Source organism: Equus asinus, chromosome 11 (assembly GCF_041296235.1).
Source record: "Equus asinus isolate D_3611 breed Donkey chromosome 11, EquAss-T2T_v2, whole genome shotgun sequence".
Classification (NCBI taxonomy): domain Eukaryota; kingdom Metazoa; phylum Chordata; class Mammalia; order Perissodactyla; family Equidae; genus Equus; species Equus asinus.
In genome coordinates, this window is record NC_091800.1 from 13,555,493 (window position 1) to 13,582,691 (window position 27,199).

Genomic DNA, 27,199 nt, shown 5'->3' on the forward strand with positions numbered 1-27,199 from the left:
TTAAGGAAATATATTAAATAAGCTAGATTCATATCTGTTTATATTCCCTATGAGGGGAAAATGAATTGGGTGGGAGAGGGATTAATTTGAGCATATCAGGAAAACTTGTGCCCTCTCTGACATCATATAAGTTTTAGAGGACCCAGAGATTAAGGGTACCTCTACAGTAGGGTAGGGGTTCTTTTTCCCTAATTATAATTTAAATTTCAGGAAAATATAATACTTAAGTGCATTTTGATATGAAAAGCCTCAATATAGATACTCTATTATTAAAACAAAAATCTGAATTCTGCTTTTTCTCCGTTTCATTCAATGAATCTTAAAGACCTACCGACAGCTCAGTTACATGAGGCAGACCTAGTTAGGTCAGCTGGACCCCTCCTCAATCATACAGTGGATGCAGTAGGAATCTGCTTAAAACCAAGAATTGTTTTAGGAAAATACAGAAAGCTTTTCCATTCCTTTTTGATTTCATCTACGTTTAATAATGCAGCATGGTGGTGTGATTTAAAGCACGGACTTGAACCTGGGCTTTGGAGTCGGGTAAAACCTATGTTCAAATCTTCGCCCCGCCAATTCCTAGATGTTTGACTCAGTACCTCTGTGTGCTCATCTATAGAACAGGGTGATTAGAAAGAATCCATGAGATAATGCATATCAAAGGCTTAGCAAAGAACCTGACCCTTATTAAGCTTGTACTAAATGACAGCTATTATTATAATGCATTTCAGATGCATATGTACTTAACACTGTGCTTCCAGCCTCTTAAAAACAAAGGCAAAATTATATATGTACATCATGCAGCTGTACCTGTTGCCCACTGTGTGTGATAAAACCTTTCTTCAGAGACTCCCATTTCTCCTCATATACACTCTTATTTGGGCCCATGATGATACTGTGAAAGAAACAGTCACTAAAAAGCTCAGCCTTCTGATCATCTCTTCTGTCACTATATTTCTCCCTGTTAGCATCCAATATTTTGTACCCTAGGACTCTACCCTGCTGTGTATTTGAAACTTAAACACTGACCTTAAGATTTTGGTTATGAAAGGTTTTTTTCTATTATTAAATCATTATCTCAAACTTTAAAAAAACACTTTCTATTTCTTTACTAGAAAAAAATGTATTTTTATTAAGGTAAGAGAGATTCAAGCAGTCTCATAGGCTTTTAAAAACAGTTTTGAACAAACCACTCATTGTTTTGAAGCTTATGGTACATTTCAGTGTCACACAATAGTTCTGAGTCTTGTGAGGAAAATGGTGTAGGTATTTCTCAGAATTAGTGAAATAAGTTAATAATCTAATATGTAAATACAATTGCTGGGTTATAGTTATAATTGCTGGATTATAATGACAACCCTAACTGGGACATACTTGTTTAAAAAAATGCTTTTCTGTTCGGAAAATCTGTTGTAGTTTGAAGACCTATTGGTCAAGGGGCATAAGGACTGTAGAGAATGAAATGTCTCTTAGTGTGGAAGTGTATCCTAAATTAGGTAAAGAGACCCAGCTCTTAAATTTTAACAAATAGTAAAACCTACTTGGCATCCAGGAAGCCAAAGTAAACAGTGATTTCTGAAACAACCCCTAAATCATTGATAATGTTATGTATCTACTGATTCCAGGCACTGGAAAGAGAAAAGGCAGATCTTATCTTCTTTATCTTCTGACTCACACTGCACCCAGACAGAACACAAGAGGTGTGAGTGCAAGTGTATGTGGGGGAAGGGAGGAGGGGAAAGAGAGAGAGAGCGAGGACACAGAGGACACAGCCCAGGGGCATGGCTGGAGAGGATAAATTACAGAGTTATGATTTCTGCCCAGTCAGTTAAAGAAAAGAGTACAGAACATTTCCACATAAATAGAGCAAGGGAGAAGAGAACAAAGGACACAAAAATGCAAAATCTAGAAAAGAAAGGAAATATGTGACATGTCACACAGGAATCGAGTAAATGCTGCTTTTCTCAGACCACCAAACCCGCTGACCATTTTAGTTGAAAGCAAGGGAGAATCCCAGAAGGGTAACAACGTTTACTTTTTATTTGTTGAGCGGAGGCCGTCATCACTTCTAAGGTCATGGCCAGTTTGCCAGACCTCTGACTCCTCGGGCCACCAGACAGCTGACCTTGTAGAGAAGCCATCTGTCAGGTAGAGCACAGGATGGAAGGGGTGGGTCTGGGAGCAGTGCTAAGTTCCCGGCACTGCTGCTTGACACACACCCACAGCGGGTTCCTTCCTGATCATCACCAACCATCTCTCATCTCCTTCTTCCAGCCAACTTCCAGTTGGCTGCCTGCCAAATGAGGAATTTATTAAAGATGGATGTTTGTTCTGTGTGTGTAACTTGAAACAAAAAGATAGGAAGGAATGTGAAAATGTTTCCTGAAAACTTTTTTAAGTCTATAAGACTTTGGGAATTTGTAAGAAAAATTAGGCTTGCAATTTGCCTCGGTATTCTCTACGTGGTGAGTTGTGCTTGCTTTATGGCATTGCACCAATAAACAGAAGTTTCACACGGAAACCATTACACTCCCTCTATTACTGTCTCCAAGAGCATGGGACCATGCGCCACATCTGTTCAAATTCCCAGTCTTCTGCACCTAATGATTGTTTGGATCTCTCCTCCCCTGTGCTATTAGCTGTTGAAAGGAGGGGCTACTTAGTAATTCTACACCTGTTCACGTCCACGCCTATCAACTTGCTAAGCCTCCCAAACAAGTGCAGAGTAAAGCATGAGAACATCTGAATCTGGGGAGGAGACGGCTGGCTGTGGCTGCCTCTGGTTTTGGCTTTTGAAAAAGATTTTTGTTGAAAGTCTCTAATGTATCTCCTGCAATGGCAGTTGATGACAGCAATTTATATTCCAGGACGAAGAACAAACTAAATTCATCTCAAAATGATTACAAATCATCAAGACGGAGCAGTCTGCCGCCTGAACTACTTGTAGGAAATGACATTAGAGGAAGACATCAAAGAAACATTAAAAACTTGGAACCCGTTCACCTGAGGCGCCCGAAAAAGAGACCATCCATAATTCCAGGTAGGAATTGTTTAAATTTATGCCTGCCAGTTAAAAATAACACAAGGACTATATTTCATTTGTTACAATCAGATGTGTTACATTTAAAATTAACTTGGGACAAGTGTAAGAGCTTAAAGTAGCCAAATAAACATATTTGAATGTAAAAATGGAATGGTTTTTCGATCTGAAACTACCCCATCTTCTTTCTTTTATTTTCTTTCTTTGTTGTAACATCTTTAGGGGTCTGTAAATAGGCAGCTATTTTATTACTTGTCAGGGACAGCAGGATCGTGAAACTGCTTTGCTTGCAGTCCTCAAGAATTCCATGCTGCATTTCATTCTCTGGCATATTCTCTTTATTTTGCTAGATTATTGGATTGTTGAGTGAAGCTGATGTTTGTGTGCACCAGAAATTAACACCATTAAATACTCGAATGCATGCTTCAAATTCCTGTCTTGCATCAGAGCCTAAAACCATTTGTAGTAAAGGGCTCAATTAAACAATGTGGATGGTGAAATGTATTAGAGCACAGAAGACTCATGGATTTCAGTCGTGATGAAGGGACTCTGATGTCTGCTTTAGATGTCCGTGCCCGGATATTACAGAGGTGTAGACCATATAAGATGCCCGTGACAGGGAGCCCTAACTGAGAGATTGCTGGAGAGTGATCACTGGCGAGGATGAATTATTTAGTCAACTTGATTTCAATACTATTTGCATTGGAATTTCCTGGAGAAACTGGCAGTGGCCTTTTTGTTGTGATTGATTGATTTATTAGAGTGTTTAGAGATGATAGATTAGACCCAACTGCTGAGGCTGACTCTATGATGATAGAAAACAAAAAAATAATTCAATCAAGTTTTACTTCATAAAAATGAAATTGACTCCCCCTAACAGCTGAGTCTTTATACCGCTTTAGGAAGTAGCCAGGAGATGATCTAGAAATATGTAGACTCAAGGCCAAAAGTGGAAAATTACATTTCTAAAGGAAGCTGTTGTTTTCATGAATTTCTTCTTGGTTTAGTGATGTTGGCCTGGGGTCAAACTCCTCGGCAGAAAAAAGCAAAGCCCAGATAGAATGGGCCACAGGTGTAAGTGTGCAAGTAGAGACCTCTCTACCAGGGTCTCCAGTTGACAGGTTAAAGAGTTACCGCCCAAAGTTTGAACAACACCGGCTATTTGATTTCTAAATTCTTTTCGACTAAACCACAACTCCATTGTCATGCGGGTTACACTAACTTTTTTTTTTTTTTACGATGGATGACTTAGAACGCACTGGGCTGCAAATCCCACCACAGCCCCTAAACGTCACCTGAAAACAGAAAGGTGCATAGATTGTGATTACCATTCTCATTTTATGCTGCTGTGTAGTTGCACATAAAGAGCAGATATAGTAGTTGTGGGACCTGAGAGCCAGAGAAATTAAGGTACATTTCAAAATTAATAACTCGAAAAGCTAGGGCTCAGACGTGGGTCTTTTGACTCTGGCATTGAAGCTGTTTCCGCTCTATTACACTGCATTCTGTTGTCAACTGTCGTTATCATTTGTCTGATGACATTCAAGACTTGAGGACATGTCGGTATTCCAATATGCATTGCCTCTGACCCTTACATAGGCACAGAAAACTATACTTCACCTCTGATCTCATGTTTTCAGACCTGTGAATGACTGACTGGTTGATCAGTTCATTCATTCATTCGTGAAATATTCATTTAGTTGTTGCACTGTGTTAGGGACAGACCTTCAAGAATCTAGCTACATATTACCCTTCTGTTCTTATCACCTATTTCTCCTATAAGGGCCATCTCACACTGCAGAGTTATCTACCCAAAATGCAAATCTGTTTGTCTCATTCCCTTGCTTAAAACTCTCCAGTGGTTACCACTCTCTTAGGATAAAGTCCAAACTCCTTAATGCGAGATAGAAGAGTCTATATCATCTGGCCACTGCTCCTGTCCACAGCCTCATCTCTTAGCACACCTGCCCCTTGCATTCCAACAAACTCAGGCAGCTTTAGATCCCTGTGGCCCGTTGCGCTTCTAGGGTAGGTGCTGGGTACACTACCTGCATAGTTTCACCTAATAATTCCTACCTTAGCTTCAGGTGTCAGCCTGACATCCCTTCTTCTCAGAAGTTTTCCTGACCCCTGCATCTGGGTTGGGTCCATTCTGTGTCCTTCTTATAACACCTGGACTTTTCCCTATCACAGTACTTATCACACTGTATTGTAATTGTCTGTTTACTTGTCTGTATCTCCCACTAGCCAGTGAGCCAGGGACCATATTAGTCTTGTTAACCATTGTATCCCTAGTACCTATCACAATGCCTGGCACATAGTATGCACTCAATAAATATTTATTCGCTTGACTCAAATTGTACTGAACTGAATTAACTGTTGGTGTACCTTGTATGCTCTGCCTGCTTCCAGACTCTATTCATGCCATTCTCCCTCTTCTCCCAAAAAGCACACACACACACACCCACTCCTGCGTTCCTGTTATGCCCTTTCTTCCATTCTCCACCTGGGCTTCAAGGCCCAATTCAAGTCTTCTATCTTCTGCAATCACTCAGTCTTCCACTGCTGTCCTCTTTGAATTCTCCTTTATGCCTACCACCACCTTGGGCTGAGTACTGCATAAAGTTATAAAAAGAGTACTTCCTGGGATTATGTTCAGTTTTCTTAGATTGTGAATGGGTTTAGTGATCACTTTGACACTTTGTGGTGACTATTAAGTTTTTGTTTTTATAGAAACTCTTTGAAAACAGGGCCTATATCTTATACGTCCTTGAATGGCCCAATTGTCTAGAAGAAAGAATTGCATGTAATAGGTGTTCATCAATGTGATGGTTAATTAATTTGCTGTGAAGCTGTGACTATCCTTTGGGGCCTGTTTCTGCCTCTAGAAAAGAACTAGTTTGCAGATAGAGACTGTCAAAGGAGAAGGTCCCTATACTGACTTTCATCGCTATAAGAATTCCGGGTGGGGGAAAAAATGCAGGTATCCCTTGTCTCAGCATGTAATTCATTCATTGAAAAATGTGCTAGATTCTACTATATGCCAGGAACTATTCTAGACCTTGGGAAGAGAGCAAAAAATAAGACAGTTTCTGATCTAGGCTGATGGGAAAGAATTTTCCTAGTAGGGTGCCTTGCCTATTGTACAACTCAGTAAATAACTCTTGAATAAAGGAATGAAGGAGCACCATACTCACAGCAATGAATCTTAAAAAAGAAAATCAATATATCTTAAAAGCATATTTACATAGAAACATCAAAAACTAACACTTTTTCTTCCCTTAAAGAAGGCTCATCAGTAGAATGCTAGTTTGAGTTGCTTGGTTGAGGTTCTACAGCCTTGGGTCTCACCAGGCCAGGCAATAAGAGTGTAGGTCTCTAGCAAGCAGCTAGCCTGGTTTCCCCCTCCTCCTGAAAGAACCCCCAGCAGCTCCCTAGCAGTGGGCTTAGCTCAGTTAAAGAAAGCAAAGGGAAGAGAGAAGTGGTCCTGATGCATTACCACACCCATAGGCACGTCTGATTAAGGAGCATCCCGTCCTGCACCTGGAAGGAATTGGGGCTCAGGTGCCAGGTGTACTGGGTCGTTCATTCAGCATCTCACGCAAACAAGTTGGTCAGTTTAATCAGCTAGTTCTTAAAATATCCTACTGGTTTTACAGTCCTCTGCTGTGAAAAGCAAGGAGCCATCTGCCTTCAGGAAACAGGCAGGTCCATGTACTTCCCTGTTGCTTAATCAGAGGATGAGCATGCTGAGGGCTGCTCAGGGCCAGGAGGAGCAGGGAGCGCTGGTCAGGACTCACATGGTGGATACACCAGCATGTAGGCTAACCTCGATTCTCACTTTTAACTCAATTCTGTTCAAAAGGCATTTTTTTTTAAATCCACAATCTAAAAATAAGTTATTTAGAATCATTTTTATAATCAAACGTATTTCTAAAGTAAAAGTGCTTTCTTCTTTTTCTTGCTGCATGCAGGTTTTTATTGGAAACACAAGGTAGTCTTTAGAACAATGGCAACTGGATGCATTCTGGCCTCCTTAGGGTGGCCAGAAGGAGTCTGTGAGGATGGGCAGTTGGGTTTGGGTTGCCTCCTGGGAGCCTGCTTATCAGAGGCACAGTGAAAAACACTGTAATTAAGCGTGCCTCCTCAAGTGTTATGTTCCCTGTTAGAATTCTGTCGTTCTGGAACCCTGCTGCCTTTGATGACATTTCAGCAGGGCCTTCAAGGGACATGGAGAACTTAATCAGGACCTCCTTAAAGACGTGCTATAAAAAGAGTACTTCCAGGGGCCGGCCCTGTGATGTAGTGGTTGAGTTCTGCACGCTCTGCTTCGGTGGCACAGGGTTTGTGGGTTCGGATCCCAGTGCAGACCTGCACACTGCTCATCAAGCTATGCTGTGGTGGTGTCCCACATACAAAGTGGAGGAAGATTGGCACAGATGTTAGCTCAGGGACAATTTTCCTCACCAAAAAAAATGAGAACTTTCTGGGATGGTGTTTAGTTGCCGTAGGTTGTGAATAGGTTCAGTGGTTCCACTTTGTGATGCCAGGAACCATTTCTGTACACCTTGGTATTTCCCACAACACCCACCACAGAGCTTTGCATATGGTAGGTGCTTAAGAGGTGTTGAAATAGTCAGGCAAGGTAGAAGATGTGCAAGAATAAATGTGTCATGACCACTCTGTGGGCACACCCCTGCCCATCTGGTCCTGTAACTACCTTCAACAGCCACTTCCAAAGCCAGCCGTGCTCAGGGGCCAAAGCAAAGGGGGCCTCAAAGGCAAGAGTTTGAACCTCTCCTCTCATGACAGGATTTTAGCCAAAGAATTTCACAAAGTAACTACCCACCTCACAGCTGGGTTCAGGTTCTCATCCCCATCCCAGTAAATGAGTAACCGAGGACAAGTCACTTGATCTCTCAGAACCTGTTTCTTCATCTGTGAAATGGGAATGAAAACACCAGTTTCAAGGGTGTGTTAAACTCAAATGAGATGATGCATGACTATGAAATGATGTGGGACTGGAATTGACTGTGGCCTCTCGTTCTTTGGTGCTATTAAAAGTTTTGTTTTCATAATTAGGACTTTTTCTTCTAATGGGTGGGTAGTGGGTATAATTATAATACTTTTGCAAATCTTCATGGTTTGAAAGTTATCCAGAGTTGTTAATCGGACCCTCTGCTAATGTAAATTCTGTATAATGAGACACCACTGAAAGACCCATTAATTTTAATTTTCTCATAAAAAGAGGATGACCTGGAAGCTCTTCGTAATATAAATATCCATGTGTTTTCTCAACATGAATCATTAAACTTGAGAGTATTGTCGTGGAAAGCCTCTGAAAATTGTTCGGTGTTAGAAACATCAATGTCTGTGTCTTATAAACTTACTGTAGCCTTGCTGTGTTTGATATTTTTGCCTAATTTTGTCTGTTTAAGGCCTTGCTTTTGGAAATTTGGCCCTTAAGCTTTTCTTTGAACTAAAACTTCAAATAGGAAGGTAATTGGTTTGCACTTGTGGTTTTTAGAAATAACTTATTTATAAGGTTATAAATGAATTCACTACTTGAAATTAGTCTTTTTAAATATTAGGAGTGTTTAGGCTTTTGAAAGTCAACATTTAACATTTTGATTTAAAATATTTATGGCATTTCTTGCTCAAAAATACTGATGCAACAGAAACTGAGGTAGCCTGTTTACTTAAATAATTGAATTTATTGGACAAGTTTAGTCAAGGGGATGAAATTTTTGTTCTTGTTTTGCTTTGTTTTCATTTCTAAAAAGAAATAAAAAGAAACTTTTAATGAGGACATTAGTGATAACCCTGTTACTTTTAAGGAAAACAAAAATGCTGAAACTAGAATACTTATTTGTATAATTTATAAGTAAGGGGAGATATGTTTGGCCTTTATGCAGGGACCAATGGTGAGCCCAGGTTAAGCAGAAGGTTTAGATTTATGGCTTGACTTCAGGCTTTTCTCTTTGTCATAAAAAAAATAAAAATACAGGCTTCTGAATTCAAGACCTACTGTATAGGTATATTGAGAAGTGGCTTAAACACTCCTGTTTCAAAAGCAGTTCATTTCCATTTGTTGAGCTATAGCAGATGTATAACTTTAGAGGTTTGAGAGCTCCTACACAGCTTTTCTTCCCATTCTTAAATAATGCTTTAAATATGTATTCACATCCAGATTATGAAAAGATTATATATTTTTCCATTCACATAATTTGATATTTACTCAATATACTTTAGTGGTGATTTTTAATTGTTTGATAAATAATGTACTTTAAACAAATATTTTTGGGGGAAATGACCATCCAGTTACTCAATTACGCAAGAAATGACCATACCCCAACGTTCTTTTGGGAATGTTTGCCTTCAAAATTTAGGTAGAATACTTCCAGCTTTTCTTTAAAATATAGAAAAATACACATCTGGGAGTAGGGGCTTACAAAATGAGATTAAATGGGTAGTCATTTTTAGATGACATGCATATAAAAATTCTCATTACAAAATTGTCAGCGTATTTTTCAATCACAGTCTTAAAACCCTTCCACCCTGAGTGGGGTATGAGTTATTTTTTTGTGTGCTGAACAACTGATTGTCAGATGTACCTTTGAACATCCTGGGAGTTCAGAGCACAGAGAGGGAGGAACCACAAAGATGGTGTGTGCTTTTGTCACTGAACCAGATTTACCGATGGTGCTCCCTCAGCTATCAAATAGCCCACTGCTCTCCCGCCCTGATACTTAAGAAAGACTAACATTATCTTAATGGATAATCAGTACTGGATGACGCTGTAGAGTAACTATGGGCAAGAAAGATACAATTTAAAGAAACATTTCTTAGTTTTAAGTGTTGAAATAGGTGCCCAAGTGTAAATGGAAGATATACATAAGAAAGACTATTCAACAAAAATCTAAACTATCTTGCAGCTGTCTATTAGGTACAAAACACTGTGAAAGGACTGGTTGATAGTTAAGACATTGATACACAGTAATTTGTTCTCATATCTAATTTTCTAGTAGGAGAGCAGAATGCGTTAATTTGGGCATTCAAGCTTCTCTGGCAACCAATATTTAAGTCTCCCTGTTGTGTCAGCTAAAGGCAGTACTGACACCATGTCATCTGGCACAGAAGCCCTAATTGGCAATGAAGCATCTCCCTACCGGAAAGTCCCAGGGGGCCTTAATTGTCCTCCTCATCAGGGTTTCTTTGCTGGCGGGTTATTACTTTTTGTAATTCGTACCTCTTTTCTGCACCCTTTAAAAAACAGCTAGGTGGGAAAGGGTTATAAGTAGAATGTCCCTCCCCAAGGCCCAGCTCATGAGGGGTTTTCAGTCTTTTGAGATTTTTGAACTGCTGTATAACTAAGGGAATATTAGCTTATAACTTAGGGCATTAGTTTTCAATCAACTGCACAAATGTGAATTATTGGAGGACAGTTTTCAGAATCCACAGGCACGGGCCCTGGAGATTTGATTTAGTAAGTCTTGGCTGGGAGCAGGCTTCTAACTACATTGTGAAATTTTCTAACAGCATTGTGAAAATTTCCCCCAAATGGAATATTTATCTCATCCCCTAGTCGAGCACAACTGACTTAAAGGAAGTGGAAAAGATCCTCAAAGATCAAAGTTATTCTTAAACTATTCCATGTTTCATATGCAGGAAGCAGCGAGCAGCTATTCATGGCAGGCCCCCATCCCTGCCCCTTGTTGTCCAGACCCCTCCCCTGAACACACCCAGCCACCCCCACCCTCAAAGGTCAATGTGTTCTTGGGCAGGAGGAGAACCTGTCTTTTCTCTCCTAATGGCACCTGGATTTGAGTTCCATTAAATATAGACTTCCTTCTGGTTCCCGTTTATAATCTCTCAAGGTAGAAAGGCAGAATGCAGAGGCCTAGACTACCCATCTCCAGGTCTTTTTTCTAACCCCTGATCACAACCATAGGATGAAACCCTAGGACTCTCCCTGACACCTCTTGACCAACTTTTTAAAGGGTAACAATATGCTAAGGACTGAATGTTTGTGTCCCCCAAAAGTTCATATGTTGAAGCCACAATCTCCAATTGGTTGGTATTTGGAGATGGGTGCTTTGGCAGGCAATTAGGTCGTGAGAGTGGAGCCCTCATTAATAGGATTAGTGCCATTATAAGAAGAGACTCAAGAGAGTTGATCTCTCTTTCTCTCTGACATGTAAGGACACAGCAAGAAGGTGGTCATCTACAAACCAGAAGAGGGCCCTCACCAAACATCGACTCAGCTAGCCCCTTGATCTTAGATTTCCCAGCTTCCAGAACTGTGAGAAATAAGTGTTTACTGTCTAAGCTACTGAGTCTATGACAATTTACTGTAGCAGCCTAAACTGCCTAAGCCACAATGCTTGTTAGAAGCAGTCAACTGGATGAATGAGAAACATTTTAAGTCCTTAAAAATAAAAGCTCTCAAACAATACAAGTAATATTGTAAAATATAGAAACGTCCAATGAATAAAAGTTGATGAATATCATACATGATACTTAGTGCTGCACAGAAATTTCATTATTCAGAAATAGGATAAACCGTAACTACTTATTTTCTTTTGTTATTGAATCACATCCATCCGAAATAAATAGCAGTTGAGCAACTTCTCAAAAGAAATATTGCCAAATTTAATTACTTTTAATAAAGTTGCCACAAACCACTACAGAATTATTTAAATTGAAAGAAATGCAGTTTTGGAAAATTGTAAACATCCCAAAGTTATAGCCTTACACTTTGTCTTAATTTCTGCTAAATTAGAAAGGGCTTTGTGGTTTCAGATAGACCCATGCTGTTCAGTCCTTCTGCAACAAAAAGTAGGTGACTAAAATCTGCGTGCTGAACCATGCTTAACTAATATTTATAATGATAGAAGCCATTTTATTGGCAATAAATCATCTTCTGATTTCCACACCGGACACTCCCGCATGCACAAACATGGATGCGCAGGGAGAAAGGAAGTGGTCCAGAATGCTATCCCTCACAGACAAGCTAGAACGGAAATGCAAAATCTGCATCAATTGGGTGCTCGTAGGGGTGAGGAAGGACAGAGAAAATCGTCCATCAGGAATTTGTCTAACATGCTCAGCAGAAGGAATTTAAAGAAAAAACAAGTAAAAAGAAAATAATGTAACACTCACATCCACAGTCACCTCCCACAGCAGGGAATATGTGAGGCGGTTTTTATTTTATTTTGAAAATTTTACTGCTATGGACAAGGCAGATGACTTGCAGCTATGGAACTGGGTTTCGTGCTTGGCTGTGGGAAGTCCGGAAGCTCCCTAAATGCCACCTAGATGGTTAAGAGGGAAGGCAGGAGCAGCGTAATCATTGTTTATTTGATAAGTAATGGTTCCCTCTTTAAAAGGTTCTTTAAAGTTTCCAAGCATTGAAAATAATGATGAGTTAACACAAGAATGAATAAGGTGAGATGGAAGAGTAGAGGGTTTCTGTTTCATCCTCTCCCCCAAACAGCTACAACGGGTTATTTATCTCTACCCAACCAATGCCTCTGGGGGATTTATGGGGGGGGGGGGGGGGGTGGAGAAGAGAAAGGAGTCAATTGGCTTCTCTTTGCTGTCTTATATTAGAGTGGTATATTTTTGGTCTTGCTGTTCTTTTAATCAACGATAGGGCATCATAGAAAACTTAAGGCATTTCCTTAAAAGTTTAATTCTTAATTCCCTACTAATTATTAATCTTACAGCTATGCCTTCATGTCCTGGCGATTTGCTGTTTTTTTCAGAGCTCAAACTGCAAAAAGTGCTTGGTGGTTGTGCTGTTGAAGAACCTAGACAAGAAAATAAGTCACTTGGGAGTGAGCACCATGGAGAATCAGAATCATTGAATTGTGGATCTGAGAGAATTCTTAGAGAGCTTCTCATTCAATGCACTCATTCAGGTGATGAAATACAGACCTATGCAGTCATCTTACATTGAGGGTCTCCCGCTTCCCGGTCTAATCCCCACGAGGTCATCACAGAAACCTAGTTTAAGAACCTCTGGAGTCATTTTTGTGTACAAAGAAAGTGAGGATAAAATGACACCCACAGCTTTCCTTTCCACAGGGTCCCAGAGGCAAGCAGTCCTTGCACCAACGTGTGTTTATTCCACCTCTACGTGCCCACCATTCTGTACCGGCACTGTGGGAGGGTGGGGGTGGGTACAGGTGAGGTTGGAAGATTTAAAAAGGACATGTCAGTCACAGTTGGGGAGACACTCAACTTGGGGGTGAGCCTAGCCTAGTGCACAGCATCAAGATCTCAGCGGGTTTTATTTTTCATTCTGTCCTTAAGAGAGAAAAAATCAGTTTGTTTGACAAAAGCAATCAAGTGAGAGAGAGGGAATTTCAGTTTAAGGTAACTTTAGTTCAAGGGAGCACACAGGGAACGTGATTCTCCTCCAAGATCTGATCCAGGGGAAACCTGGACCCTGTAGAAACAGTTTCTTTTGGGGGAAAAGGCCTAGGGCTATGTTCCTTTTGAGAGGTGAATGTCTGCTAAATTTTCATTGACCTCACAGACTGAGATTTGTTGTTATTCCCATGTCACAGTGAGGAAACTGAGGCACGTGGAAAATAATCTGTTAAATGTTAAGTGAGCAAATTTGAGACAGGATAAGATTTCACAACTTCTCAATTTCAAGCTCTCTCTCCTTCACCAAATATTCTCTGAAGCTTATTCCATCCTCATATTCAGAAAGTTATAACCCAAAGCAGCTTTACAACATATATTTTAGTAATTGAACAAAAAAGTGTATCTTTTTTTTCCAACACAGATTATAGCCAAATCCCTATTTAAAAACCAGTTAATAAATCTCTTGATTAAAGGGGCAATGAAGGTAGACAGTAAATCTGGCCTAAATATGCATATAGAACAGCTATGTGCCTGCATCTATCTTTGAAAAGTGAATATTTTGCTCATTTTGGGAAGTGTATTAATTTTTAGGGTTGTCAGGGCTCAATTTAGCTGCTGAAAAGTAGGTCACTCTGTTGTTTTGTGTGATCCTCAGCTTAAAAAGTTGTCTAACAGAACATTCCATACTTCAAAAGGTATATGTAATAAATAATCATTGTTTTGGGAAAAGGAATCTAGAAGAGCTCAAAGCAAATTTTTTTTAAAAGCCAATTTCTTCTAAGCACAAGATTTGAAAATACAGAATGGTTTTTTGTTTTGTTTTAAAGTAATAGAAGGAAATGAAGATCATATAACCTCATATAACCCAAATATCAGCGGGGAGCACCTTGCTATTAAAATTTCAATAAAGATTGACCCAGTTTCCATGCCAACACCTGTAGAAAGTCCCAGGCCAAACCCCAAGGTTTCTATCACTTTTCAGGGACACGTGTTCTTGTGCTTAAGTTTATGCTTCTGCTGATGTTTTCTTTGTTTGTTCTTTTTTGCCATTTATGGATTTTCTCATTGTCATCTTATGCTGTCTCTACTCTGTACTGTGTGGATTCAGAAGTGAAGTTCAACTAACTTCCTTGATTTCCACAAACAAAAACTCAACCATAAAAGCCTCTTTATGTATAGCAAACTCTACTGGATGTCTGGAGAGACCAGGAGAATCTAGGATTTAGATAGTCGATGAGCACAAACAATTTTGACTTAATATTAGATGTCCCTGTACTTTAAAAGCCTTAACAGCCACCCTACCATTTGGGATTCCTCAACACTTACTCTACCAGTATTCTTCAGCCTCTGGCCATCTTGGTGACTCCTTTCTCCTTTTCTTCTCCCCTCTATCGTTTCGAATTCCTTTCGACCAGAATGTCGTCAGAATTTAATTTTCTTCTCCCTCTATTGTATAGAGCAATTCTGAGCTTTCCAGCTCCTACTCCCAATCTCTCCTTCAGGCCTATCATTGCATATCCAAAACCAGTCAAGCTGCTCATCAAAATCAAAGGGCCATCTGAGACTACTTCCTCTAAGCCCATGGTCATGATAAGGGTACATGAGAACCATCTGCAAATCTTATAAAAATTAAATTCAGATGCTGGTTCATCAAGTTTTAGATTGGCCTAGGAATATCTGCTTTTAATAATCGTTCTTGATTCTGATGGAGGGCTCTTCAGCTTATTCTTTGAGAAACTCTGTAGTCTAACAAAATTCATCCTCTACAGGAGGCAGTTGGAGTATAGATAGCAGGGTTTTTTTTCTCTCCTTTACGTGTAGAAACATGTGTTCTAAACAAAGCCCTGGAATGACCCCACTATGACTGGAGTTAAACGTGTCCCCATCAGCATATTGCTCAGACCATCTTATAGTGTAAGCCAAAATCACTCTTGTTAGAAGCTCCGTCAGTTAAAACTTTGGTAGACTCATTAGTAGGGGATAAGACTCATATTTCCTGTCTTAAGAGGATTTCTCTTGTCAGAAACATGTTTGTATTCACCTGAACGGGCTCAGTGATCCATGTAGCGAAGTCACATAGAGGACAAAGCTTGCTCTCAGACAACCCAGGGAACTTTGCTTACCATCTTCCAGTGGTGTACAACAGAAGACGGTCTTAAAGAATCAGGAAGTAAGTCCATCTTGGGCTAGCAGACTTCCAACTTATTTTATGTTTTTAATACCCAGAGTAGTTTGTGATAAGTTCACATTAATTTGGGCAGCATTATTCAATGAGGGGAGCTTTGTTTTCAACTCAGTTTACAGTATAACTGTATTGCTTTTGAAAGATAATTTAATAAAAATCAGAAACTTATCAGAGTGTCGTTATAAAGTGTATAAATTATCCATACTATGAATTAATAAATTCTCTTATATAATACATTTTAAATAATTTGTTTGACAAAAATATGTTGCACTTCTCAGGAAGATATCAACTCTGTTGTGTAAAGAAATATATCTGTACCATTCTTCCTATTAAGTTTACTGTCTTTTGTCATTTTTCTGTCATCTTTCTACCTTAATTCTTAGCTCTTCTAATAGAAGAGCTAAGTTTTCTATTTTGTCTCCCTGAAACATTATCCAATGATCTCCGCCCAAAGTGAGTGCTCAGGAGAATGCTTATGCCCCAGCCAGAGCTGTGTTCTGCTCTCCCCTCTTCCATTAGCAGCCTGTGAATCTAGCTAAGTAATTCAGCTACCCCGTATACCCTAAAGTATCCTCTGTAAAGTAGGATAAAAATGGTAGCTGATACCAAGAATCTCTGCTTTTTGAAGATCCCCTCTGGAGTCTAGAACTGCATCCCCAACGTAGTCCTTTCATCCACTGACAGATCTTCTTCTATTAAACATTGAGGTATTCTATAACACCCTGCATTTTCTTTTTGATAGTGCCTCTCTCGCGTTTAAGCCCCTTTCTTTCAGAATCAAGCCTACACTCTTGAATATGGCATTGAAGACCCACGAACCCTCCCATTCTGGCCCCATACTCAGATGGAAGGCTTCGTTCCTGCCTCTGGCCATTCTACATGCTGCTCCAGCCACACCGAACCACTGCCTGCTCTCTGGCCCTGCGGTCCTTTCATTGATGTGGGTCTTCGCACAGGTTCCTCATCTGCCCACCTTGCTTTTCTCTGACTGTCCTATTCTATTTAAAAGCTGAGTCCAAGTGTCACCTTATCTCTCAAACTGTCCCGTATACTCCCACCCCCAGATAATTTAGTTGTACCTCACCTTTGGTTCCATAGGTCTTTGCACATCATGCTATTATGGTATTTAATTCTGTGTATATCTGTTGTTATCACCACGCTCCCTGCCCAGGCTTCAAGCCTTTTTTTTTTTTTTTTTAAAGATTGGCACCTGAGCTAACAACTGTTGCCAATCTTCTTTTTTTTTTCTCCTGCTCTTTCTCCCCAAATCCCCCCAATTCATAGTTGTATATTTTAGTTGTGAGTCCTTCTAGTTGTGGCATGTGGGACTCTGCCTCAGCATGGCCTGACAAGCGGTGCCATGTCTGCACCCAGGATCCAGACCAGCAAAACCCTGGGCCGCCGAAGCGGAGCGCAGGAACTTAATCACTCGGTCATGGGGCCAGCCCCTTATCTTCTTTTTTTTTTCTTTTCTGTCCAAGCCTTTTGAAGGCAGACACTATGTATCCCATGAATGAATGAATAAATGAATGAATGAGTGAATGCTTTGCTTGACTGTCTGTCTTAACTGCCTGATCTGTCTTACCCATCAGTAACATACACAAAGCTAAATTATTTCCTAAGAAGTGATAGTCTTAGTATTAGTTTCCTGCAAAAGTAGTTTTCTCTCCTCTCTCCAAATCCCTTATCACCTAGACTCCTGTTATTTTGCTCTTGTCTTAATATATCCCAGTTTGACAGGATTTTTTGCTTATATTACTAGCTACTTTAAATCCTTTGCAGATTTAAGTAAGTGATAAGTATAATACAGTATCCTCTGAGCATCATCTGAGCTAAATAAAATCTTTTTCCATCTAAGGCAACATCATTTTTCCACTTCCCTTTCACCACTTACTGTATCCTGTAAAGCTGATGTCAGCTCTTCCCATGTCCATCAAGTTGCATAATGTTTTTGAATCAGTGTTCTTTATTAATGTATTTTGTTTCTACATACATGATTGGCTCCAATTATTTAACAATTTCTTTCTGGCTAATACAGATTTACAAAATCAGAACTTTCTAATGCAGTTTACTCTGGCTGGTGTCCTTATGTATTCTGCAATAACAGGGAATATAATTGTGTTTTGTGCAACAATGTAGAAGAGTTAAGTAGAAAGAATGAAAAGAGACTCAACAAAAAGAGGTAACCGTAAACTTGTCAGAGAATAAAAGTGAATTTCCTAAAATTGTTAATATGTTGAGAAATATATGCCACTTTTGCATTACATCATCAGGTATAGTCTTATTCCCAAGAAAGCTCATTGAAATGATGGTTCTTTGATGTGTGGAATGGATTGTTTACCTGAAGAAGCAACATAACATATCTCAGGAATAACCAGCTTTACAACTAAAAGCAAACTCCTCGGGGCAAGGACTTCATATGTTTGGCACAATTTACGTTTATTGTACATCAGTGCTGTATAAATATTTAATAACAGTTCCTCCCACACCTATTCCTGGTGAGTCTAGCCTTCCTGATTTGTCATGTCCATAATCATCTATGTATTTCCACATTAGTCATTTGAGGTGTGGTGCCACTATTAGGCTGGTTTCTCTGGGTTGGTGCCATCTTCTCTAGGCTTGGGGTATGCTCTGGGTAACTGGAATATAGATAATTAGCTATGACTATCAAACAGCACTCTACTTTTTTCTTTCTTTTAAAAATCTCTTCATTTTGAGAGAGAGATGACTTACAGAGTGAGCTATATTTTCTCCTCAAGGTAAAGGTGAAGTAATCACTTTTATTGAAGTTACACTAAGACCTGGGCATTATCATCCAGGCTCTGTGACTGACAGGGTGACTTGGGGTAGCTCACTTTTCCTCCCTGGGGGTCAGTTTGCTCATCTGAAGAAGATCCTCCTGGGCTAATCGCAAATGGTGTTTCTGGCCCCAAAGTTCTAGTGTACTGCCTGTTTCCAGATGTAGTATTTGTGCTTCTTTACTCAGAAGAAATAAATTGGTTCATTTTTAAGTCTTTCTAGTGAGTGTGAAAAAGGTGCTGCTACTTAAATATCTGCTGTCTGATTTTTTTCTTTAAGAGGAATTTACCCAATATTCATTATATAGAAGAAGAGAGTCATTGTGTCAACAGATTGGAATTCCAAAGTGCATACATAGAGAATAACGTGGCTATTTAATTATGTGAATTTTAAGAGGAGAGCAAAGTTTAAAGTGATCAGGAAGAACAAAATCTGTTGGCTCTGGGGACACATACTAGTTGTGTGAACTCTATCTCTTGGTTTCTTTATCAGTAAAATGGGAATCTTATCTTTCTGTTTACCGGAGTAGAAGAAATGAGGTAAGGACTTAAAGGTCCACTGCAGTTATAGGAGTTTCAGTTGGGAATTTGCTTGTATGAAGATACTGCAGCAGTTCAGTGCTTCAAGTTTTCTGACAGTGGCGGTGCCTTCATCATCCACTCACACCTTCTCTCCCAGCCACTCTCATGACTTTTGCCACAATTTCTGGATGTTTGGCCACATTAGGAGCTGCCATCTTTGCTCATGCAAAATGATTGTTGTTGTTGTTGTTGTTGTTGCAGCAACACTAATCAGCCCAGAGAAGGATTTAATCTGCTGTTTGTTTCCATCAACAGCTTCTTCCAAAGGCCCAAGTTTGTCTGCCCAAAGTGAAGTAGTTAAGTCCCCATAAAAATGCTGTGCAAATCCTTTTAGTTTTACTCACCTTGTCTTCCTCTCCTATCTGGGAATTCCCAGTCTGCAGAAGTTCTGTTTGCACACGCTGAGGTTTCCAAGGGTAACTCAGGTAAAAACTGGAAAAGTTCTTTGAAAGCCCAGGCCAGCATGAGCATCATTTCTACCTGTAGTCACTTTCACTGTCATGAAGTTGAACAATAGTTGAGGGAAGTGAACCCCAGTTAGGTTTTTCTGCAGGAATACAGAGAGCTTGGTTCCACTAATCTTCACAGTTAGATAACCTTCAATACCTAACAATAACTAGTGTCCTTCCCATTACAATGATTTATGCCTATATTACTCTCATCTTTAAATTGTTAATATTATATATGAATGCATTGATATACCCAGAGGCATATAAGCCATTGACACTGTTTTAAGTGCAATATGTCTTATTTATCCCTCTGAACGCCTTTAAAAATGTATACTTTTTCCAAGGAGTCCCCAAATACTAATTTTGACCTTTATATCATTGACTAGGATCACCTTGCCTAATTCAGTCTTCATTTCTATATTAGTAAATCTGGTAATCTTTATTGTTATGATCATTTTTCCACATTGATCCTCCCCCCTGGCTGTGATTCATAGGAGACTCACACACCAGATCATTCATTCATTCATTCATTCTGCACACACTTTTTGAGTACCTACTACACGCCAGACACTGGACTAGAACTTGCTTGTAAGTATTAAAGTCCGCTGATACTATTTCTCCCTTCAACTCTGTCAACGATTGTTTCCCATTTTTAGGAGCTCCGATGTTTGGTGCATATGTAAATGTCATATCTTCTTGGTGAATTGACCTTTTTTATCATTATATAATGCCCTTCTTTGTCTCTTGTAATAGTTTTTGATTTAAAGTTTGTTTTGTCTGATATTAGTATACCAATCCGGCTCTCTTTGGTTACTATTTGGATGGAATATCTTTTTCCATCCTTTCATTTTCAACCTACTTGTTGATGTCCTTAGATCTAAAGTAAGTGTCTTGTAGAAAGCATATAGTTAGATCCTATTTTTTTAAATTCGTTATGTCAATATACATCTTTTCATTGGGGAGTTTAATCCATTTACATATAAAGCAATTACTGATAGGGAAGGACTTGCTATTGTGATTTTGTTAATTGTTTCTCTATAAGTCTTATAGCTTTTTGTCCCTTGTTTCCTTCCTTGCTGTTTTCCTTTGTATTTAGTTGGTTTTTTGTAGTGACATGTTTTGATGTCCCTCTCATATCCTTTGGTGTATTTTTATTTCTTTTTGAGGAAGATCAGCCCTGAGCTAACGTCTGCCGCCAATCCTCCTCTATTTGCTGAGGAAGACTGGCCCTGAGCTAACATCCGTGCCCATCTTCCTCTACTTTATATGTGGGACACCTGCCACAGCATGGCTTGCCAAGCAATGCCATGTCCCCACCCGGGATCCGAACCAAATGAAGAGGAATGTGCAAACAACCGCTGCGCCACTGGGCCAGCCCTGTATATATTTTATAGATGTTTTCTTTGTGGTTACCATGAGGATTACATAAAGCATCCTAAAGTTGTAACAATCAATTTAAACTGATAACAGCTTAACTTCAATTGTGTACAAAAACTCTACTCATTTACGTCTCTGCCCAACCTCCCGGTTTACATTGTTGATGTCACAAATTGCATCTTGTATACTGTATACCCATTAACATAGATTTATAATTATAGGCACACCTCAGAGATATTGCGGATTTGGTTCCAGACCACCACAATAAAGCAAATATCGCAATAAAGCAAGTCACACAAATTTTTTGGTTTCACAGCGCATATAAAAGTTATGTTTACACTATACTCCCTATTAAGTGTGCAATAGCATTTTGTCTAAAAAACAATGTATGTAATTAAAAAATACTTTATTGCTAAAAAATTCTAACCATCATCTGAGCCTTCAGTGAGTTGTAAGCTTTTTGCTGGTGGGGAGTCTTGTAAAACACACAGTATCTGAGAAGCAAAGTAAAGCAAAGCACAATAAAACAAGCATGTCTGTATTTTTTATGCTTTTGCCTTTTGAGTCTTATAAAAGATTGAATGGTGGAGTTACAAACCAAAATTACAGTAATTCAAGTTTTTATATTTGTCCATATCCTTACCAGAGGACTTATATATTCATATGGTTTTAAGTTACTGTCTAGCATCCCTTTGTTTCAACTTTAAGAACTCTCTTTAGCATTTCTCGTAGGGCAGGTCTAGTCTTGATTCCCTCAGCTTACAAAAGCTGGAAATGTCTTAATTTCTCTCTCAATTTTAAAGAACAGTTTTGCTGTCAATACTCTTCTTGATTGACAGTTTTTTCTTTCAGTACTTTAAATATATTATCTCACTGGCTTCTAGCCTGCAAGATTTCTGCTGAGAAATCCACTGATAATCTTATTGAAGATCCCTTGTATATGACAAGTTACTTTTTTCTTGCTGTTTTCAAGATTCTCTCTTTGTCTTTGACTTTCTACAGTTTAATTATAATATGTCTCAGTATGAGTCTCTTTGGGTTTACCCTACTTAGAGTTTGTTAAGTTTTTTATGTGTATATCCATGTCTTTCCTCAAGTTTGGAACATTTTCACCACTTTTTTCTTCAAATAAATTCTCTGCCCCATTCTCTCTCTCTTCTCCTTCTGGGACTCCCATAATGCATATATTGATCTGTTTGATGGTATCTCATAAGTCTTATAGGTTCCCTTCACTTTTCTTTATTCTTTTTTCTTTTTTTCCTCAGATTCAATAATTTCAAATGACCTATCTTCAGATTTTCTGATTCTTTTTTCCATCTGTTTGAATCTGTTGTTGAACCCCTCCAGTGCATTTTTCAATTCAGTTATTGTTTTTCTCAGCTCCATAATTTCTGTTTGGTTCTTTTTTCATAATTTTGATCTCTTTGTTGATAGTCTCATTTTGTTCATGCATTGCTTTCCTGAATTCATTTAGTTGTCTGTCTGTGTTCTCCTTTATCTCATTGACATACTTAAGTAAATTGTTTTAAAGTCTTTGTTAAATAAGTTCAAGGCCTGTGTTTCATTAGTGTTGGTTTCTGGAGCTTTATTTTGTTCCTTTGAATTGGCCACGTTTACCTCTTTGTATGCTTGTGATCTTTTGTTGAAAACTGAGTATTTGAAAAGACCATCTAGTCTTTGTGAACTGGCTTTATACATAGGAAGATCTTTACTAATCAGCCTGGCATGAAGGCTCAAAGTCCTCTCAAATTTTTTCTGGGGATATGTCTTCCCTGGACCTATGCATATGCTTTTTTTTCTTTAATCCTCTTGTATACACAGCTGCTTTTAAATCTCTTGATTTTTCTGAGTCTCATCCCTGCTCATTCTCGGGACCTTAGATGTTCTATTGTATTCCTCTGCCTGTAATCTCTTGCCTCCAGATGCCCATGAGTCTGCAGTCCCCTGAAGCTCTCATAGGCTGCTGCACCAACCACTGCTTTCAGCAGCCTCCTACCTGATATCCAAAATATGCCACCATGCCCATCAACACTCTGAGTCAGGTCAGACAGAAACCAGTCCCTCAGACAAGCCAGAATGTTGCAAGCAAGTTCTACTCTTTCCTTCTACCCTGAGGGAGGGACCAGGAATTGAGTGACATCCTCCTGACCAGATTGTGCTGCACTGGGGAGTGGGTGGAGTAAGGGCAAGCAAAAATCCCACAAAATGTCCTGTTGTTTTGAGTGTGGCTTTTTCTTGGTTAGGCATTCACTTGGTTAATGCAGTTTCTTAACAACTTCCCACAAAACTACTTTGGTCCATATGTTGTTGTTCATTTGGTATTTCAATGGCAGAACAAGGGCCTGGTGATTCCTAGTTCATCATCTTGCTGATGTCACCCTTTCTCATCAGTAACTCATCATCCAGGGAGGAAGAAAGACATACAACAAGAATGACCTAAGCAGCTTTGTGTTTTAGAAAAAAAAAACTCAAGATCTCAGATCCTTGTACAAAAGAAAATAAACTTCATATCCAGGTAAACCTTTAGAAACCTGTGTATTGGACTAGGTGAGAAATGGTAAGGGCCTGAATGAGGACAGAGGCATATGTTCAAAAAATATTTAGGAGATACAATTTTAAGGCTCAATAGCCTTTTGGGAACGTGTGCCAGGGATGTGAAGATGGAGAAGATACAGAATCAAGAAATAGACAAGTAGATTCCAATAACTCTTGTTTTAGGTGAGTTTCTTAGCCATTCTGAACTTCATTTCCTCATCTATGAAATAGGACCGCTGTGAAGGTTAAAAGAGATAACACATGTAAGTGCCTAGTGCATAGCAGGCAACTAATAAGACTTAGTTTCTTTTTTTCCCATCCCCTTACCTCTAATCAGCATTACTAGATTATGCAGCTTAGTGGATGATGATACTACCAACTGAAATATAGACTAGGAAAGGTACAAGCCAATCTTTTAAATCTCTGGGTCTGTTGGGGTTTTTCTTTTAACTCCTGCTCTTCAGTAATAATACACATTAGACAGGGTCTATATAAGGAATTGTTTGCATTTATGTTTATCTTTCTCAAACAAGCTGTCCTAAGTGTCCTAAAATTATTTTCTGATTCCCAGAATATTCCCCTAAAATTAGGCAAGGAGGAAGGTCACTTTTAGCATACTGATTGGTTCTACGTTATTCAGTAAATTTGGAACAAAGTGATAAAAATAATTTCTGTCTCCTGGCTCTTGAGCCAATGCTTTGTTATCAGCTCTGAGGGTTTTTAAAAATTCTGTGAGAATCTTCTCCAAATGGCTCTAATTTGACAGATTTACAGTTAGGTAAATATATGTGTGCATTCATGATGACAGTTTAATGTTATGTTTAGAGATTATGAAAGGAAAATAGAAAAAGGAATTTCAACTAGCCCTTTTTTCCCCTTAAGGCACTGACCTCTTTATAAAATTATGTTTCTATAGGCCCAGATTCAAATTTCTATCAATACTGGAGAATGTAGGTTTTCATGCAATGACTATTTCATGTGGACTATGTATCTTGCTTAACAAATCATAATGCAGTAGCTTGTAAAGGATGACAATAATTTTAAAACCTATTCTTGAGATATTTTAGAATAATCAGGATAATACGTTTAACCCTTGATAAATAAAACTATAGTTATGATCCATGCATCAAATTTTAGAAGATGAAAACTATATACTCAGATATTCCATGATGATAGAAAAATCTATTGGCTTGTAAAATAGGAAAGCTGAGAAGCTGGGATGATCCAGGCTTCTAGCTGGGGAGTGATGTAAGCAGTTAGTGCAACTGTTTCCCACCTCCCCACACCACCAAGAAATGGAATTTTACAGACTCCTGCATTTGATTAATCATATTGTATGTTTTGAATTATTTTCAAGAAAAACAAAAGCTATAAAAATATCAAGTAGCAGCATCTAATTCTTTTCTCCTCATCCTGTTGCTGTGGTACATTTCCTGTTATTTCTTATCTAGTGAAGTAGCCAAATATGTCAGCAAAATGTCACCTCCCATAGAGAAAGTAACAACCACATTTTTTTGGTACTGAAAATGATGAAACACTGATGGAATTTTTGTTATAATTTATTCTTATGCACATAGAGATATTTTTGTTTAGCAGCGTCCTGATGGCTGGAAAGACACAATTGTTCAGTGGGTAATGTCTGTATCTAATTTGACATGTGATATTGTGTTATTAGAGTTTGATTCAAGCAGATCATAGGGCTGCATTTCTCAGAGATGACACATGGATATGCACAGACACAGTTTGGCCTCATGAAGCCTTATCTCTGGAAAGGCCTGGCTCAGATGATAAGGTTGCCTCATGAGGTCCTGAGTAGTTGAGGTGGGTGCCCATCTAGGTAACCACTGACTTACAGACTCATCTCTGCACTCCAGGCAAACCAATCTCTAAGCAGTTATTGAAAGCAGTGCACCATGTTCTTCTCCGTCTGCACCTCTTACACCACCATTCATGCATCTTCCCTCACCTGTGTGCTGTCCCCGCTAGCTGGAATAGATTTCTTCCTTCCCTGCTCCGCCAATGCCCTCCCTGTCCTATAATTTCCAGGCTCCTTCAGAACTTGGCTTAGGCATGAACCCTTCTTGGAAGCTGCCTTGACATCCATGCTGAGTTGATTCCCTTTCTAAGCACTCCTTAGGGCCCTCTGCAAACCTTGGTTATAACATTCTGGTCATTTGCTTGTCTCCTTCATTGGGTAATGAGCTCCTTGAGGGTAAAAACCGTCTAATTGATCTTTTTATTAAAAATACCTAAACCACTGCCTGGCACCTAGGGAGATTCAATAAACATGTGTTGAATGAATAAGTGGACAAATGTATGAATGATTTCATCCTGGTCTGAAAATGAAATATTGACACGTGTACACAAGATTCATAGTTAACATTCACCAAGTTCCTTTCCTGTGCCAGGGATGGTGTTGGACGTTTTGGAAGCATTCACTTATCTCTAATCCTCTTAACAACTCTATGAGGTCGATATCTGTATTTTCCTCTTTTTATGGATGAGAAAATTGAGAAACAGAGAGTTAAAATGACCAAGATCACACCACGTAGACAGATCTCAACCTTAGATTTGTTGAGTCCTTTACACTCAGCCTATATTTGAAGGCATATGACTACTAATCATAAAAAATGTGACAAAATTATCAGTGCTGAAAGAATAGCTACAAATCTGTCTTTTACTCTACTATTTATACTAATAGAGAAAAGAAAAAAAATCACCTAAAACCCTGAACACAGATCTGTAAATATTTTGGTTCATTTTCTTCAGTCATTTTCTCATTTAAAATATTTTATTATCTCCTGATATACATAATTTTTATCTTAACACACTATATTTTATTCACATTTATGTCACTGCCTTGTCTTCATAACGATAATAGTCAATGGTGGATAATATTCCATGTGGGTTGATATACTTAGCCAATTACCTGCTATTGGACATTTGATTCTCTTTAACAATACTATGATGAAAATATTTGTGTATATAGGGGATTTTTTTAATTACTTTTCCTTAGCTTTTCAGAAAGGGAATTTCAGCATGAAAGCCAGACTAATTATTTAACAGTAAAATAATCAAGGGGCCCGGGCATTCAGCACTATTTTTGTGGTTTCTAGAGGGCCGGGATGTAGGAGAAAAGACTGGTTGTGATGGGGTCCTAGAGTTGACTCTCATTGACTAGGTCATCTGCCCTGTGGGGACATGCCCCAGATCCAACAACTCAGACAGAGTACAGGCTGGGGAAGGACCCGTAGTCCACACCACATTATAATACAGAATAAAATCTGCTGAAAACTGGCAACCATCATGGCTGCAAATAAAAGTCAGGAGGAAATTGCCAAAAGGGGGCCATGTACCTCATCAGAGGTCTGTGTGGAAGAGAGGGAGTAGCCCCAGACTGCAAAACTTGCCTGCATTGTTTCAGTGGTCCTGGGGGACTTTATGCTGAAAATCTCAGGAACTGAAAACAAAAACCCATAGCTAGTGTCACATATGTCTCTTTCCTGGCACAGGTGGCTCCAGAGCCATTTTAGATCAATGCTTCAAGCCGTGTTCTTGAAACATTTCAGAGAGAAGACTGTCGTCTAGATGAGGCTGGGGATCATTGCTATTTTTGTAGATTATGCTCAATACTATATGTCAAGCACTGAGCACGGTACTTGGCACATGAGGAGTGCTGAGTAAATATTTGGGAAGTGAAGGCATAAGTGGGATGGAGAGCATATGCTTTAGAATCAGAAAGATTTGGATTTGAAACTTGTATCTATCACTTACTATCTGGCCCTGGACAAGTAATCTTACCTCTCAGAGCTCCAGTTTCCTCATGTAAAAGGAGGATGATATGATTACCCTGCCT

General features: G+C 39.1%; 1 protein-coding gene across 5 annotated transcripts in view; it reads left to right on the top strand.

Moving 5' to 3' along the window:
• FRY (FRY microtubule binding protein) overlaps window positions 1-27,199 on the top strand; it is a 407,136-nt gene that overhangs the window by 88,457 nt on the left and 291,480 nt on the right. For 2 of the 5 annotated variants that reach the window (XM_070520474.1, XM_070520475.1), the window contains exons 1-2: window positions 2,732-3,040; window positions 12,808-12,963. In XM_070520474.1, coding sequence (XP_070376575.1) covers window positions 2,836-3,040; window positions 12,808-12,963 — 361 coding nt within the window. In that variant the 5' untranslated portion in view covers window positions 2,732-2,835. Of the gene's footprint in view, window positions 1-2,727; window positions 3,041-12,807; window positions 12,964-27,199 lie in introns of those variants that run through there. The other 3 variants (XM_070520479.1, XM_070520478.1, XM_070520476.1) reach the window with 3 other exon arrangements.